The sequence below is a fragment of the Nerophis lumbriciformis genome, linkage group LG25, assembly GCF_033978685.3.
Source record: "Nerophis lumbriciformis linkage group LG25, RoL_Nlum_v2.1, whole genome shotgun sequence".
Classification (NCBI taxonomy): Eukaryota; Metazoa; Chordata; class Actinopteri; order Syngnathiformes; family Syngnathidae; genus Nerophis; species Nerophis lumbriciformis.
The window spans coordinates 30,661,803-30,677,890 of NC_084572.2; the positions used below are offsets into that span (position 1 = coordinate 30,661,803).

Consider the following 16,088-nt stretch of genomic DNA (forward strand, 5'->3'; position numbering starts at 1 on the left):
AAGTAGATGCAGGAAATATCAATAGGTTGCAGCAGGTAGCTAATTGCTTTGTAGATGTTTAATGCTTAAACCAAAAAATAAAAAAAAGTGAGTGCCCCTAAGAAAAGGCATTGAAGCTTAGGGAAGGCTACGCAGAATTAAATTAAAACTGATTTGGCTACAAAGTAAACAAAAACAGAATGCTGGACAACAGCAAAGACTTACTGTGGAGCAAAGACGGTGTCCGAACATGACATGACAATCAACAATGGCCCCAGAAAGAAGGATAAAAACAACTGAAATGTTCTTGATTGCTAAAACAAAGTAGATGCGAGGAAGGAAGACATGAAACCGCTACAGGAAAATACCAAAAAAAGAGAAAAAGCCACTAAAATTGGAGCGCAGGACAAGAACTAAAACACTAAACACAGGAAAACAGCAAAAAACTCAAAATAAATCAGGGGGTGATGTGACAGGTCATGACAGTACACCTACTTTGAGACAAGAGCTATATTGAGCATGCTTGGTTATGCTTTAAAGTCATATCCTACAATTGCGACAACGACTTTTTACTGTCAACTGAGTTTTGTGTTATAATGATTTCTGCTGGTGGTGTGCCTCCGCATTTTTTCAACGCAAAAAATGTGCCTTGGCTCAAAAAAGGTTGAAAAACACTGACATAGATGATTATGTTTAGGCCAAAATAGCGCTAACACATATGCCTTTTTAAGATTTTTAAGTACCAACAAAGAGAATTAAAAGAACAATTTACAGTAAACAAAGACACAAACCTGACAGCCCGACTGCTCCACTTCTCCAGGCATGGACCTGTCCGCCAATCAGGACGAGGAAGGCGACCAGGAAGTCTTCCAACTGGAGATGAGCCCCGAAGACAGGAAGTGCGCCTTCAGGACCGCCGCTGGCAAATACTGGACCTTGACACCCAGCGGTGGACTGCAGTGCACCGCCTCCGCTAAGTACACACCAACACAGCACATCTCAAGATAACCTTAGAGCTAGACCGATGCTAAGTTGCTAAGTGTTTGTGTGTGTGTCCGAAAGGTCCGCCAACTCTTACTTTGACCTGGAGTGGCGTGAAGGTCGCGTTTGTGTGCGCGCGGCTAACGGGAAGTATGTGACCGCCAAGAGGAACGGACAGCTAGCTGCAACTGTCGAAAACCAAGGTTTGCTCATGTCCTTGAAGGCATCGCCCAAGGTTTTCACCAATATTATAGGAGATAAAATGGACAAAAATTTTGTTTTTATCATCTTCCGAAGAATTTCTGCGGCCCACAGTGAAGTATTTCTCTCAATTTGCCAAGTTAGCTATGAGCTAATCCAGTCACATGATCACATCCACGATGCATTGCGTGACAACAAGATGGCAACAATCTGACAGCCATCTTTGTTTGACCAAAAACATGCTAAATCACCCGCTAAACTGGATATTTATAGCCGTTAAACATAACATGTTAGCTAATATTTGTATAAACAACAGTGGAAGCTTATATATTGACCTGATAAGATTTTCACTTTGTATGTTTTTTATGTTAGCTTAACTTTGAAAATCACTCTGTCAGGTTCAAACACTGATGACATCTATCAAACAAGACAAGAAGCAAGGAATTAAACAGGGATAGAATTGAATTTGGCTCAATGAGGAGAACGCGTACACCTGTACCCTTGTACAGTGTCACCACGCTCTAACGAAAGAGTGTACGCCTCCTCTTTTAGTTGAACTTTCCCTGATTACATGGCAACAGCTGTTTCTAAAGGGACGGGGGTCGTAAACAGCCATCGCCTTTGATTACAAAACAGTTCAAAAGAAAAGGTCGGTTCAAAAAAGAGGTCGTAAAAGAGTTTAAAAAAGAGGTCGTAAAAGAGTTCAAAGAGAGGTTCGTAAAAGAGTTAAAAAAAGAGGTCGTAAAAGAGTTCAAAAAGAGGTTCGTAAAATAGTTTTAAAAAAGCAGTGCCTGGAGGGGAGTCAGGCTCTGCTTCCTCTGCGCTTTGTAGTTCTTGGGTCACGACAGTATCTTTCTGTTGATTACAATACATGAAAGAAACAGAACACCTTCATGTTGCTTCCCATCCTACACAGTGGAGTTTTACAAGCCTTCTTCTTGGTAGGTTCAAAGACAGCTTTTGCTTCTCACCGGGAACTCATTTCAACACAAAGTTTTTGTGATAACTTGGATAAAATTATTCTAACAGAAGTATTTCTCGCAATTTGCCAAGTTAGCTACGAGCTAATCCAGTCACATAAACACATCCACAATACATTGCGTGACAACAAGATGGCAACAATCTGACAGCCATCTTTGTTTGACCAAAAACATGCTAAATCACCCGCTAAACTGGATATTTATAGCTGTTAAACATAACATGTTAGCTAATATTTGTACAAACAACAGTGGAAGCTAATATATTGACCTAAAAAGATTTTCACTTTGTATGTTTTTTATGTTAGCTTAACTTTGAAAATCACTCTGTCAGGTTCAAACACTGATGACATCTATTAAACAAGACAAGAAGCAAGGAATTAAACAGGGATAGAATTGAATTTGGCTCAATGAGGAGAACGCGTACACCTGTACCCTTGTACAGTGTCACCACGCTCTGACGAAAGAGTGTACGCCTCCTCTTTTAGTTGAACTTTCCCTGATTACATGGCAACAGCTGTTTCTAAAGGGACGGGGGTCGTAAACAGCCATCGCCTTTGATTACAAAACAGTTCAAAAGAAAAGGTCGGTTCAAAAAAGAGGTCGTAAAAGAGTTTAAAAAAGAGGTCGTAAAAGAGTTCAAAAAGAGGTTTGTAAAATAGTCTAAAAAAAGCAGTGCCTGGAGGGGAGTCAGGCTCTGCTTCCTCTGCGCTTTGTAGTTCTTGGGTCACGACAGTATCTTTCTGTTGATTACAATACATGAAAGAAACAGAACACCTTCATGTTGCTTCCCATCCTACACAGTGGAGTTTTACAAGCCTTCTTCTTGGTAGGTTCAAAGACAGCTTTTGCTTCTCACCGGGAACTCATTTCAACACAAAGTTTTTGTGATAACTTGGATAAAATTATTCTAACAGAAGTATTTCTCGCAATTTGCCAAGTTAGCTACGAGCTAATCCAGTCACATAAACACATCCACAATACATTGCGTGACAACAAGATGGCAACAATCTGACAGCCATCTTTGTTTGACCAAAAACATGCTAAATCACCCGCTAAACTGGATATTTATAGCTGTTAAACATAACATGTTAGCTAATATTCGTACAAACAACAGTGGAAGCTAATATATTGACCTAAAAAGATTTTCACTTTGTATGTTTTTTATGTTAGCTTAACTTTGAAAATCACTCTGTCAGGTTCAAACACTGATGACATCTATTAAACAAGACAAGAAGCAAGGAATTAAACAGGGACAGAATTGAATTTGGCTCAATGAGGAGAAACGCGTACACCTGTACCCTTGTACAGTGTCACCACGCTCTGACGAAAGATTGTACGCCTCCTCTTTTATTTGGACTTTCCCTGATTACATGGCAACAGCTGTTTCTAAAGGGACGGGGGCCGTAAACAGCCATCGCCTTTGATTACAAAACAGTTCAAAGAGAAGGTCGTACAACAGTTCAAAGAAAAGGTCACCTGGAGGGGAGTCTGGTCCTGCTTCCTCTCCGCTTTGTAGTTCTCGGGTCAAGACAAAATCTTTCTGTGGATTACAATACATCAAAGAAACAGAACACCTTCATGTTGCTTCCCATCCTACACAGTGGAGTTTTACAAGCCTTCTTCTTGGTAGGATCAAAAACAGCGTTTGTCCTCTCGCCGGGAACTCATTGAAACACAAAGTTTTGTGATAACTTAGATACGATTATTCTGACACACTCATATCTTGCTAAACAATCCAGGATTTATTATGATATAAATCTATTTCTTAACGTACGTCGACACTAACGAGTTTCTGTCCCTCAGGTGAGGCGGAGCACTTCCTGATGAAGCTGATCAACCGTCCAATCATCGTCCTCCGCGGTGAGCACGGCTTCATCGGCGCCCGTAAGGCCGGCGTGGCCACGCTGGACTCCAACCGAGCATCCTACGACGTTTTCCAGCTGGAGTTCCTCAACGGAGCGTACGCCATCAAAGGTAGAGTGTGAATATGTTTGTCCTCCTCCAGTTTGGAAACATGCCAGGAATGCTGAGGCTGATCTCAGTCCTGCCATATCACCTTGTTTGTGTCTTTTCTCCCGAAAATGTTGCATTCTTGGCATTTTCAAAACATAAGAATCTCACAGTGGTCTATTATTTTTAGTATACTTCATTCTATCGTAGTTTAGTTTAGTTTAGCCTAGTTTATTTTAGACTGCCTTAGCCTAATTTAGCCTATCTTGGCTTAGCTTAGTTTATTGTAATTGATCCTACTCTATATTATTTGATCTTAGTCTATATCTCCTTATTTTGTAGTCTAGCTTAGTTTTTTGTATTTTAACTTAGCTTAACGTACCGGTAGTTTAGCCTACTCTCTTACTTTATCTTGGCATATCTTCTTCAAGGTCCATCATTTTTTGGTTTCTTAGTTTAGTCTATCTTGGCCTAGCTTAGTTTCTCGTATTGTACTGTACCCTATATTATTATATCTTAGCTTACCTTATTTCAGCTTAGCCTAGTTTTGCGTGTCTTAGTTTATTCTATTTCGGGTTAGCTTCATTTATTGTTAATTAGCTTAGTATAGCCTGGCTTAGCTTAGCTTATCATATTTGAGCCGACTTTGTATTATTTGATCTTAGCTTATTTCAGTCATTTTTACCTTAACGTATAGCCTTTATTTTACCCTATCTTATCTTATTGTAGTTTAGCCTAGAATATTTGATCTAAATTCATTGTATTTTAGCTAGTCTTATTTAATCTAACATAGTTTAGCCATATCTAAATGACTTTATCTTATTATAGCTTATTTTAGTTTTACCTTAGCATAGTCTTTATCTCACCCTATCTCATCTTACTATAGTTTAGCCATAGGGTGACCATTTCCATGACACCAAAAAGGAGGACATTATGCGGCATATCAATAAATTACTATGGTGTACATAGGACTCTGGTATACCTTATTTATAGTACAATTTTCCATCCATCCATCCATCCATTTTCTACCGCTTATTCCCGTCGGGGTCGCGGGGGCGCTGGAGCCTATCTCAGCTACAATCGGGCGGAAGGCGGGGTACACCCTGGACAAGTCGCCACCTCATCGCAGGGCCCAACACAGATAGACAGACAACATTCACACACTAGGACCAATTTAGTGTTGCCAATCAACTTATCCCCAGGTGCATGTTTTTGTACAATTTTGAGTGGTTTAAAGATGATGTTTGTGTGGCTGAATAGGAAAATATATTAAAGTCAAGTGTTTGTTAACAGTATTTGTATTTATTCAATACATTGTGGTGTTCAAAAAGTGACCACTGAGATGAATCTTTTCAAGTGCAGAGTGCCACAAAGCATAACATATGTAGTTAACATATATAATAAAAAATAAAAATGCCACAAAAAAATTTCCACATCAACATCAAGGCTGCTTGCTGCATATCTGGTTGTGTTATGCAGAATATGGGCCAAACAGTTTGCAGGGAGCACATCTTTTTGGCTCAGTTTCAGCTTCTGATACACACTGTTATGTTTACCACAATTGACACTGGCATTGTCTGCTGCATATGCAGACATGTTTTTCACCTCTAAGCCAGACATCTCAAGTTTTGCCAGCAGCTGGTTTGTTATGGCTTCTGACGTTTCGTTGCTGTCACTATAAAAATCCAACAGGACATGTTGGATGCCTTCATCAAAGTGAAAATACCTTACCACAACGGGAAAACACTTGTTTGTTCCTTTATTTGAGGCGTCGGTTGCCACGGAAAAGGGTAGGTTGTTTTCTTTTATGTAGTCGGTATGTTCCTGTACTGAATAGTGAGCGATGACGTTCTCGCACAATGCCTTGGCTTTCGTTCGGCCACAGGCCATCCCTTTAGCTGTGGGCTAGTCACTGAAAATCTCCCGGTCCACTTTCATGCCGCAGTCTAAACTTCTGTAGGACTGGTGATGCTTTACAGCAGTGGTTCTCAACCCTTTTTTCAGTGATGTACCCCCTGTGAACATTTTTTTAATTCAAGTACCCCCTAATCAGAGCAAAGCATTTTTGGTTGAAAAAAAGAGATAAAGAAGTAAAATACAGCACTATGTCATCAGTTTCTCATTTATTAAATTGTATAACAGTGCAAAATATTGCTCATTTGTAGTGGTCTTTCTTGAACTATTTGGAAAAAAATATATAAAATAACTAAAAACTTGTTGAAAAATAAACAAGTGATTCAATTATAAATAAAGATTTCTACACATAGAAGTAATCATCAACTTAAAGTGCCCTCTTTGGGGATTGTATTAGAGATCCACCTGGATTCAGGAACTTAATTCTAAACATTTCTTCACAAAAAAAGAAATCTTTAACATCAATATTTATGGAACATGTCTACAAAAAATCTAGCTGTCAAGACTGAATATTGCATTGTTGCATTTCTTTTCACAGTTCTTTTTGACAGACATTTTAGTGAGGGTCAAACCATCATGGCATGGGGGAAACTCTGGCTTTATGGTAATGAATGGAATAGCCTACTTAATTTGATGTTCAGTTTATGAACTTACATTACATTACATACCCCCAGGGGTACGCGTACCCCCATTTGAGAACCACTGCTTTACAGCATGGTCCACCTTGCACAGCTCCGCAGCGGTTATCTTGTCATCCAGGGGCGACGAAACTTCACGAAAAAATGTCCTCATTGAAGAGGTACTTGCCGCACGTTTATTACTTTTATGTTTATCCGCGCACCCGCATGCCGTTCAATTGCAGCATTCCCCTGACTACTTACGTCGACATCACATCGACAAAGTGTGCAGAAGCCATGGAATGAGTCTCGACTGCTTTTCGTTATAAATTCGTTCTCTTTTATCCATTCAGAATTAAACGAGGTCTTGCGTTTTGGCATGATGCTAACTTTCTGTCAATGTCATGCCGCAACAGCTCATGGACCCTTGTTTACTTTTTTAACCAATGATAAGCAGATTTGTATCCGACACAGCTCTTAGCCAATCATTTAATACGTTACTGCGTTGGGGACATTTTTTACGGTCTTTGATTGGCTATTGCGCTGCAGCCCAGCAAAGATGAAAAAACTCCGCTCTTCAAGCCTAGTGCCTCAAAAAGGAGGACAAATACGTGTCCGGCTTGATGCTGCGCCGGACGCCGGACAGGGCATTAAAAATCCGGACTGTCCGGCCTAAATCCGGACACCTGGTCACCCTATTTAGCCAAGATAACTTTTGTTTAGTTTATTCTATCTTAGCCTAGCATTTTAGTTTAACGTAGTTTACCCGAGTCTATATTGCTTTATCTTAGCATAATTAATTATATCGTAGTTTAGTTTAGCCTAGTTTATTTTAGACTGCCTTAGCCTAATTTAGCTTATCTTGGCTTAGCTTAGTTTATTGTAATTGACCCTACACTAAATTATTTGATCTTAGTCTATATCTCCTTATTTTGTAGTCTAGCTTAGTTTTTTTGTATTTTAACTTAGCTTAACATAGTTTAGCCTACTCTCTTACTTTATCTTGGCATATCTTATTCAAGGTCCATCATTTTTTGGTTTCTTAGTTTAGTCTATCTTGGCCTAGCTTAGTTTCTCGTATTGTACTGTACCCTATATTATTATATCTTAGCTTACCTTATTTCAGCTTAGCCTAGTTTTGCATGTCTTAGTTTATTCTATTTCGGGTTAGCTTCATTTATTGTTAATTAGCTTAGTATAGCCTGGCTTAGCTTAGCTTATCATATTTGAGCCAACTTTGTATTATTTGATCTTAGCTTATTTCAGTCATTTTTACCTTAACGTATAGCCTTTATTTTTACCCTATCTTATCTTATTGTAGTTTAGCCTAGAATATTTTATCTAAGTTCATTGTATTTTAGCTAGTCTTATTTAATCTAACATAGTTTAGCCATATCTAAATGACTTTATCTTATTATAGCTTATTTTAGTTTTACCTTAGCATAGTGTTTATCTCACCCTATCTTATCTTACTATAGTTTAGCCCAGATAACTTTAGTTTAGTTTATTAGCCTAGCATTTTAGTTTAACGTAGTTTACCCGAGTCTACATTGCTTTATCTTAGCATACTTCATTCTATCGTAGTTTAGTTTAGCCTCGTTTATTTTAGACTGTCTTAGCCTAATTTAGCCTATCTTGGCTTAGCTTAGTTTATTGTAATTGACCCTACTCTATATTATTTGATCTTAGTCTTTATCTCCTTATTTTGTAGTCTAGCTTAGTTTTTTTGTATTTTAACTTAGCTTAACGTAGTTTAGCCTAGCTACTCTCTTACTTTATCTTGGCATATCTTATTCAAGGTCCATCATTTCTTGGTTTAACCTAGTTTATGTTAGCCTGTCTTATCTTAGTTTAGTCTATCTTGGCCGAGCTTAATTTCTCGTATTGTACTGTACCCTATATTATTATATCTTAGCTTACCTTATTTCAGCTTAGCCTAGTTTTGCGTGTCTTAGTTTATTCTATTTCGGGTTAGCTTAATTTATTGTTACTTAGCTTAGTATAGCCTGGCTTAGCTTATCTTATCATATTTCAGCCGACTTGATATTATTTGATCTTAGCTTATTTCAGTCATTTTTACCTTAACGTATAACCTTTATTTTACCCTATCTTATCTTATTGTAGTTTCGCCTAGAATATTTTATCTTAGTTCATTGTATTTTAGCTAGTCTAACATAGTTTAGCCATATCTAAATGACTTTATCTTAGCATACAGTCTATCGTAGCTCAGTTTAGCCGAGTTTATTGTAACCTAGTTTATCTTGGTTTAGTTTTTGGTATCTTACCGTTGTCTATGTCATAATTGCTTAGTTTATCTTATTATATTTTAGCTTAGTATAGCGTACTTTATCTTGCTTGCCTTATTATACTTTGGCTCGTTTTATCTTTTTATCGTCATTTTGATGTATTTTGTGTACGTTTCATAGTATTTGCTAGTATTGCTAATTTGGTCTTTGTTGGAAGAAAATTGATGTTATTGAAGGACGACTGCTAAGTACGCCAAACGTGTTTTTCGCAGATTGGCAGGGGAAGTACTGGCGTGTCGGCGAAGACTCGGCGGTGTCGTGCAGCGAGGGCTCTCCCACACACTTTCTCTTTGAGTTCTGCGACCTCAACAAGATGGCCGTGCGTGTGTCGGGGGGGAAGTATCTAAAAGGAGACCACGCCGGGGGGCTCAAGGCTATCGCCGACTCCCTGGACAGCGCCACCCTCTGGGAATACTGAGGAAGCACAGCCAAGCGTGTGTACTGTACTCATGTGACTCATCTCATTCTTTTCCTTTATCTATTATCACTCTGCTTTTTACTTGCCTGGCACAAAATACTGGAAGCTCCAAAGTCTAATTTGTTTCAATTAAAAAAAAAAAATTCCCCAACACAAATTTTTTACTCCAAAATATCCCCGATGGTACTTTAGATAAAAGTGTTAGCAAGTGTTGAGCAGATGGCGGATGTACATTCAAGTAAACCTTTTAAAATGTTCCTTTGACATTCTGACAAAATTACATTTGTGTCCAAATCATAGTTAAAAAAAAAAAAAAAAAAGTTTAAATTATGCAAGCGAGTAATAATAGTGATTAATCCAAAATCATAAATGTAGTTAATCGTAATTATTCCAAAAATAATAGGTGTGGTCAATCGTAATTAATTTTAAAAAACAAGTGTGTTTAATCGTGATTAATCTAAAATCACAAGTGAGTTGAGTTGAGTTGAGTGCATTCGTACAACATGACACATCACAATATCCAGTTTCTCTTTTCAACATGTTTGAAAAGGAGTAGGAAGAAGCAGAGCTTATTTAATCCTACCGCTTTTCTTTTACATAACAGTTGCTAAAACTTTTGTTCACTTCCTGTTCTCAATTTATCCACAATATACTCCATAAGTAATCACAATAAAAAAAAAAAAGTAAATAAATAATACTCGGTGAAGTAAGTTACATTTCATATAGTGAGATGAGTAAGAACAATTTCTTATTATTTCCCTTGTGGATCATTAAAGTTTATCTAAGATTATTTTGAAAATGAATGGATGGATGAGATCAATTCAGAATGTTTATCATGGTTCTTCTTCTTTGTACTAAGTGTGTTTAATCGTGATTAATCCAAAATCACAAATGTGGATAATAATGATTAATCCAAAGTCATTTGGTTATTTGGGAATAATGCAAATTCAGAAGTGGTTAATTGTGACTAATCCAAATTCAGAAGTGTGGTTAATTGTGACTAATCCAAATTCAGACGTGTGGTTAATTGTGACTAATCCAAATTCAGACGTGTGGTTAATTGAGATGTATCCAATTTCAAAAGTGTGTTTAATCCTGATTAATCCAAATTCAGAAGTGTGGTTGATTGTGATTAATCCAAATTCAGAAGTGTGGTTAATTGTGATTAATTCAAAAATCACTAGTGTGGTTAATCGTGATTAATCCAAATTCAGAAGTGCGGTTGATTGTGATTAAACCAAATTCAGAAGTGCGGTTAATAGTGACTAATCCACATTGGGGAATCTGGCTAATTGTGATAAATTCAAATTCAGAAGTGCAGTTAATTGTGATAAATCAAAATATAGAATTGCAGTTATTTGTGACTAATCCAAATTCAGAAGGGTGGTTAATTGAGATTGATCCAAATTCAAAAGTGTGTATAATCGTGATTAATCCAAATTCACAAGTGTGGTTAATCATGATTAATCCACAATTCACAGGTGTAGTTAATCGTGATTAATCCACAAATCACAAGTGTGGTTAATCGTGATTAATCCAATATCCCGAATGGGATTAATCGTGATTAAACTAAATTCTAAAGTGCGGTTAATTGTGATTAAACCAAATTCAGAAGTGCGGTTAATAGTGACTAATCCACATTGGGGAATCTGGCTAATTGTGATAAATCCCAATTCAGAAGTGGAGTTAATTGTGATAAATCCAAATTCAGAATTGCGGTTATTTGTGACTAATCAAAATTCAGAAGTGTGGTTAATTGAGATTGATCCAAATTCAAAAGTGTGTATAATCGTGATTAATCCAAATTCACAAGTGTGGTTAATCGTGATTAATCCAATATCCCGAATGGGATTAATCGTGATTAAACAAAATTCTAAAGTGCGGTTAATTGTGATTAAACCAAATTCAGAAGTGCGGTTAATAGTGACGAATCCACATTCAGGAATCTGGCTCATTGTAATAAATCCAAATTCAGAAGTGCAGTTAATTGGGATTAATCCAAATTCAGAATTGCGGTTATTTGTGACTAATCCAAATTCAGAAGGGTGGTTAATTGAGATTGATCCAAATTCAAAAGTGTGTATAATCGTGATTAATCCACAATTCACAAGTGTGGTTAATCGTGATTAATCCACAAATCACAAGTGTGGTTAATCGTGATTAATCCAATATCCCGAATGGGATTAATCGTGACTAAACACAATTCTAAAGAGCGGTTAATTGTGATTAAACCAAATTCAGAAGTGGGGTTAATAGTGACTAATCCACATTGGGGAATCTGGCTAATTGTGATAAATTCAAATTCAGAAGTGCAGTTAATTGTGATTAATCCAAATTCAGAATTGCGGTTATTTGTGACTAATCCAAATTCAGAAGTGCGTATAATCGTGATTAATCCAAATTCACAAGTGTGGTTAATCGTGATCAATCCACAATTCACAAGTGTGGTTAATTGGGATTAATCCACAAATCACAAGTGTGGTTAATTGTGATTTACCAATATAACGAATGTGATTAATCGTGATTAAACCTAACTCAGAAGTGCAGTTAATTGTGACTAATGCAAATTCAGGAATCTGGCTAATTGTGATAAATCCAAATTCAGAAATGCGGTTACTTGTGACTACCGTAATCCAAATTCAGAAGTGCGGTTATTTGTGACTAATCCAAATTCAGAAGGGTGGTTAATTGAGATTGATCCAAATTAAAAAGTGTGTATAATCGTGATTAATCCAAATTCACAAGTGTGGTTAATCGTGATTAATCCACAATTCACAAGTGTGATTAATCGTGATTTACCAAAATCACGAATGTGATTAATCGTGATTAAACCTAACTCAGAAGTGCAGCTAATGGTGACTAATCCAAATTCAGGAATCTGGCTAATTGTGATAAATCCAAATTCAGAAGTGCATTTAATTGTGATTAATACAAATTCAGAAGTCTGGTTAACCTGATTAAAAAATGTAATCGTTTGAGGGATGAACACATTTTACCTATACAAAGTAATTAGAAATGGAAATAATCAAACTGTGATGATTATACAACATTTAACTGAAAAGGAAATGGTTTAAATCACATTATGACAATTATTTCTGTCACACAAGGGTAAAAAGAAGTTGAATAAATGTGTTTTAACTTTCGGGGTTCCAGTTCACATGTCAGAAGGATTTGTGGTGCCTGATGTCACAGTTTAGACATCGCGAAAACCTACAATAATGTGAAGCACACCAACCAACCTATTCAATGGGACAATTCTATTTTCTTTTTACAAAGACTAACAGACATGCTGCGGATTTGGCTGATGATGTTTGTGCTGTATACAATGCTTTCTTTGTCATAAAACACATCCTCTTGTCGCACAGATAATAGCACCAAGCGCTGTCAAAGTACTTGACAAGACGTGAGAAGCACATGAAAAGACGCAGCAAGCGCACAAACAAAACAAAGAACATCAGCATCATTGTGGACGTGCCTTTCGTGTCTTTTTTGTCCTATGTGCAAATGGAATGAGTAAAAAAATCAAAGTGTTCATGCCTTGTCTCTTTTGATTGTGCAGTAGTGAAAATAAATTGTCATGGAGGAGAAAGTAGGAGGAAGTGGACTGAAAAAGAATCCAAATAAAAGAAAATTACCTGCTCTAGTGGGGAAAAAATAAAAAATGATAATAATATATATATATATATATATATATATATATATATATATATATATATATATATATATATATATATCCATCCATCTTCTACCGCTTGTCCAGTTCGGGTTTGCAGAGAATGCTGGAGCCTATCTCAGCTGCCTTCGGGCAGAGGGCGGGGTACACCCTGGACAAGTCGCCACTAATGGCAGGGCCCAACACAAATAAACAGACAACATTCACACTCACATTCACACACTAGGGCAAATTTAGTATTGCCAATCAACTATATATATATATATATATATATATATATATATATATATATATATATAAGTCTCAACAAGTAAATAACAATTCGGTGGAAAAACCCTTAAATAATACTTCCTGGGCAAGGGGGGCTTCGCCAAGTGCTACGAGATCACGGACGTGGAGACCAAGCAGGTGTTCGCCGGGAAGATCGTCCCCAAGTCGCTGATTCTCAAGCAGCACCAGCGGGAGAAGATGACCTCCGAGATCGCCATCCACAAAAGCCTCCACCACGCCAACATCGTCGGCTTCCACGACTTCTTCGAGAACGATGACTTCGTCTTTGTGGTGCTGGAGATCTGCAGGAGGAGAGTAAGTCTCCTTTTGTCTACAGAAAAAATAAACTTCCTATATACTGTATATTTTTTTGCTTTCTTTTTACAATTTTATTATGAGTAATGGAATTACAGTATGTGCTTGGCGTTATTAACTTGACCGGATATATACTGTATGATTGATAATGCATATCAATGAGATAATGTATGATATTGATCATGTGTACAGCTCCAATAATGGACATTGGAGTGTTACTTCCATCCATTTTCTACCGCTTATTCCCTTCGGGGTCGCGGGGGGCGCTGGAGCCTATCTCAGCTACAATCGGGCGGAAGGCGGAGTACACCCTGGACAAGTCGCCACCTCATCGCAGGGCCAACACAGATAGACAGACAACATTCACACTTACTTTCAAAGACAAAATTAAAGTATTGCTAGAAACATAATTTTATATGGGACTTTATTGTATTATATCAGGGGTCGGGAACATTTGTGGCTGAGAGAGCCATGAAAGCCAAATATTGTAAAATCTATTTCTGTGAGAGCAATATAATATTTTTTAACACTGAATACAACTAAATGCGTGCATTTTTTAAGTAAGACCAACATTTTTAGAGTATAACAAGTCTCTTGATAAATGCTTTAAAATGTGATATCGGAAATTATCGGTATCGTTTTCAAAAAGTAAAATGTATGACTTTTTAAAACGCCGCTGTACGGAGTGGTACACGGACGTAGGGAGAAGTGCAGAGCGCCAATAAACCTTAAAGGCACAGCCTTTGCGTGCCGGCCCACTCACATAACATCTACGGCTTTTCACACACACAAGTGAATGCAATGCATACTTGGTCAACAGCCATACAGGTCACACTTAGGGTGGCCGTATAAACAACTTTAACACTGTTACAAATATACGCCACACTTTTATTCCTTTTAAAAACATTGTTATTCTGAAGCTAACCAATAATAAATAAAATGCTTCTTACCATTAATGCGACCCTCCTGTACCCCGAAGAACCGCTAGGATTGGCTGAGCCCTCCGCAACCTTGAACAGGTGCTGTAGAAAACGGATGGATGGATTAAAATGCATGAGAATGTTTTATATTTTTAACGCTGGGATTTCAAGCAGAATTATTCACGACTTATCGTGTTAAGCAATGTCAGCTAAGATTTATCTGAGAGCCAGATGCAGTCATCAAAAGAGCCACGTCTGGCTCGAGAGCCATGGGTTCCCTACCCCTGTATTATATGTATAGTACATGTTCCAAAAAGAAAAAAAACATAAACACCACCAGAATTAGAAATATTACAAGTCAAAGTGATGAAGCTTAGTGTTACGCTCATGACTTGGTGTAACTAAGATGAAGGCAATTGCATTTTATTGATATTTGAAATGTATTCAATGTTTATAAATGAATATTTAAATATACTAAATGTAAAAAAGGGAACAAATATTCAAAATAAGATCATTAAATGAAATGTAGTTTGGTTATGCCATCATGAGCGCAACACAAGGTTGTAAAAGTTTTAACTACAATTCTAAATAAGATGTCAAAAGCAAACTGAAATCAAATACACACAGTTTAAAGATTAATCAATACTTATTTAAATTTAGTAATACATAAATATGATGATTTATCAAAATATAAAAGAAATATACCTGAACAGAACGCTCATGATGGTTACACCAAAAAGTAACGCTATAAATCGCGTTTTTCCAAGTTTTTGGGGCATTTTTATGCTATTTCCAAGCATCTCCTTTTTTATTATCGTTGATTTTAAATGGTCAAACTAATGCATATTATATATGCATGCCCTAGTAAACAAAAAAAGTCTCAACAAGTAAATAACAATTCGGTGGAAAAACCCTTAAATAATACGTAAATAAATAAGATGTGATGCAAAAATATAGTGTATATAACGACTTAGTGTATATATATATATATATATATATATATATATATATATATATATATATATATATATATATATATATATATATATATATATATATATATATATATATATATACATACAGTACAGGGCAAAAGTTTGGAAACACCTTCTGATCCAATGCGTTTTAGTTATTTTCATGACTATTTACATTGTAGATTGTCACTGAAGACATCAAAGCTATGAATTGGAGTTATGTACTTAAACAAATAAAAGGTGAAATAACTGAAAACATGTTTTATATTCTATCCATCCATCCATTTTCTACCGCTTATTCCCTTCGGGGTCGCGGGGGGCGCTGGTGCCTATCTCAGCTACAATCGGGCGGAAGGCGGTGTACACCCTGGACAAGTCGCCACCTCATCGCAGGGCCAACACAGATAGACAGACAACATTCACACTCACATTCACACACTAGGGCCAATTTAGTGTTGCCAATCAACCTATCCCCAGGTGCATGTCTTTGGAGGTGGGAGGAAGCCGGAGTACCCGGAGAGAACCCACACAGTCACGGGGAGAACATTCAAACTCCACACAGAAAGATCCCGAGCCCGGGATTGATCCCC

General features: G+C 37.0%; 3 protein-coding genes across 4 annotated transcripts in view; 2 read left to right on the forward strand and 1 right to left on the reverse strand.

Annotated features, from left to right (window-relative positions):
• Positions 1–868, reverse strand: part of LOC133621803 (uncharacterized) — a 54,298-nt gene extending 53,430 nt beyond the window's left edge. Inside the window, exon 1 of the mRNA XM_061984169.2 lies at positions 771–868. The gene's annotated coding sequence lies outside the window, so the exon portion shown is untranslated. The remainder of the gene's footprint in view (positions 1–770) is intronic.
• LOC133621804 (fascin-like) overlaps positions 1–12,878 on the forward strand; it is a 24,349-nt gene extending 11,471 nt beyond the window's left edge. Inside the window, exons 2-5 of one of the 2 annotated variants that reach the window (XM_061984174.1) lie at positions 800–956; positions 1,042–1,163; positions 3,945–4,101; positions 9,141–12,878. In XM_061984174.1, coding sequence (XP_061840158.1) covers positions 800–956; positions 1,042–1,163; positions 3,945–4,101; positions 9,141–9,222 — 518 coding nt within the window. In that variant the 3' untranslated portion in view covers positions 9,223–12,878. Of the gene's footprint in view, positions 1–799; positions 957–1,041; positions 1,164–3,944; positions 4,116–9,140 lie in introns of both variants that reach the window. The other variant, XM_061984173.1, reaches the window with a different exon arrangement.
• A 486-nt stretch (positions 12,879–13,364) lies between these two features.
• LOC133621963 (serine/threonine-protein kinase PLK1-like) lies at positions 13,365–13,844 on the forward strand (the record flags this gene model as incomplete). The annotated part of the gene is made up of 2 exons (XM_061984459.1): positions 13,365–13,604; positions 13,797–13,844. Coding segments are annotated over 2 exons (249 nt in total), but the record flags the coding sequence as incomplete, so codon positions are not given.
• Between the last annotated feature and the right edge of the window lie 2,244 nt (positions 13,845–16,088).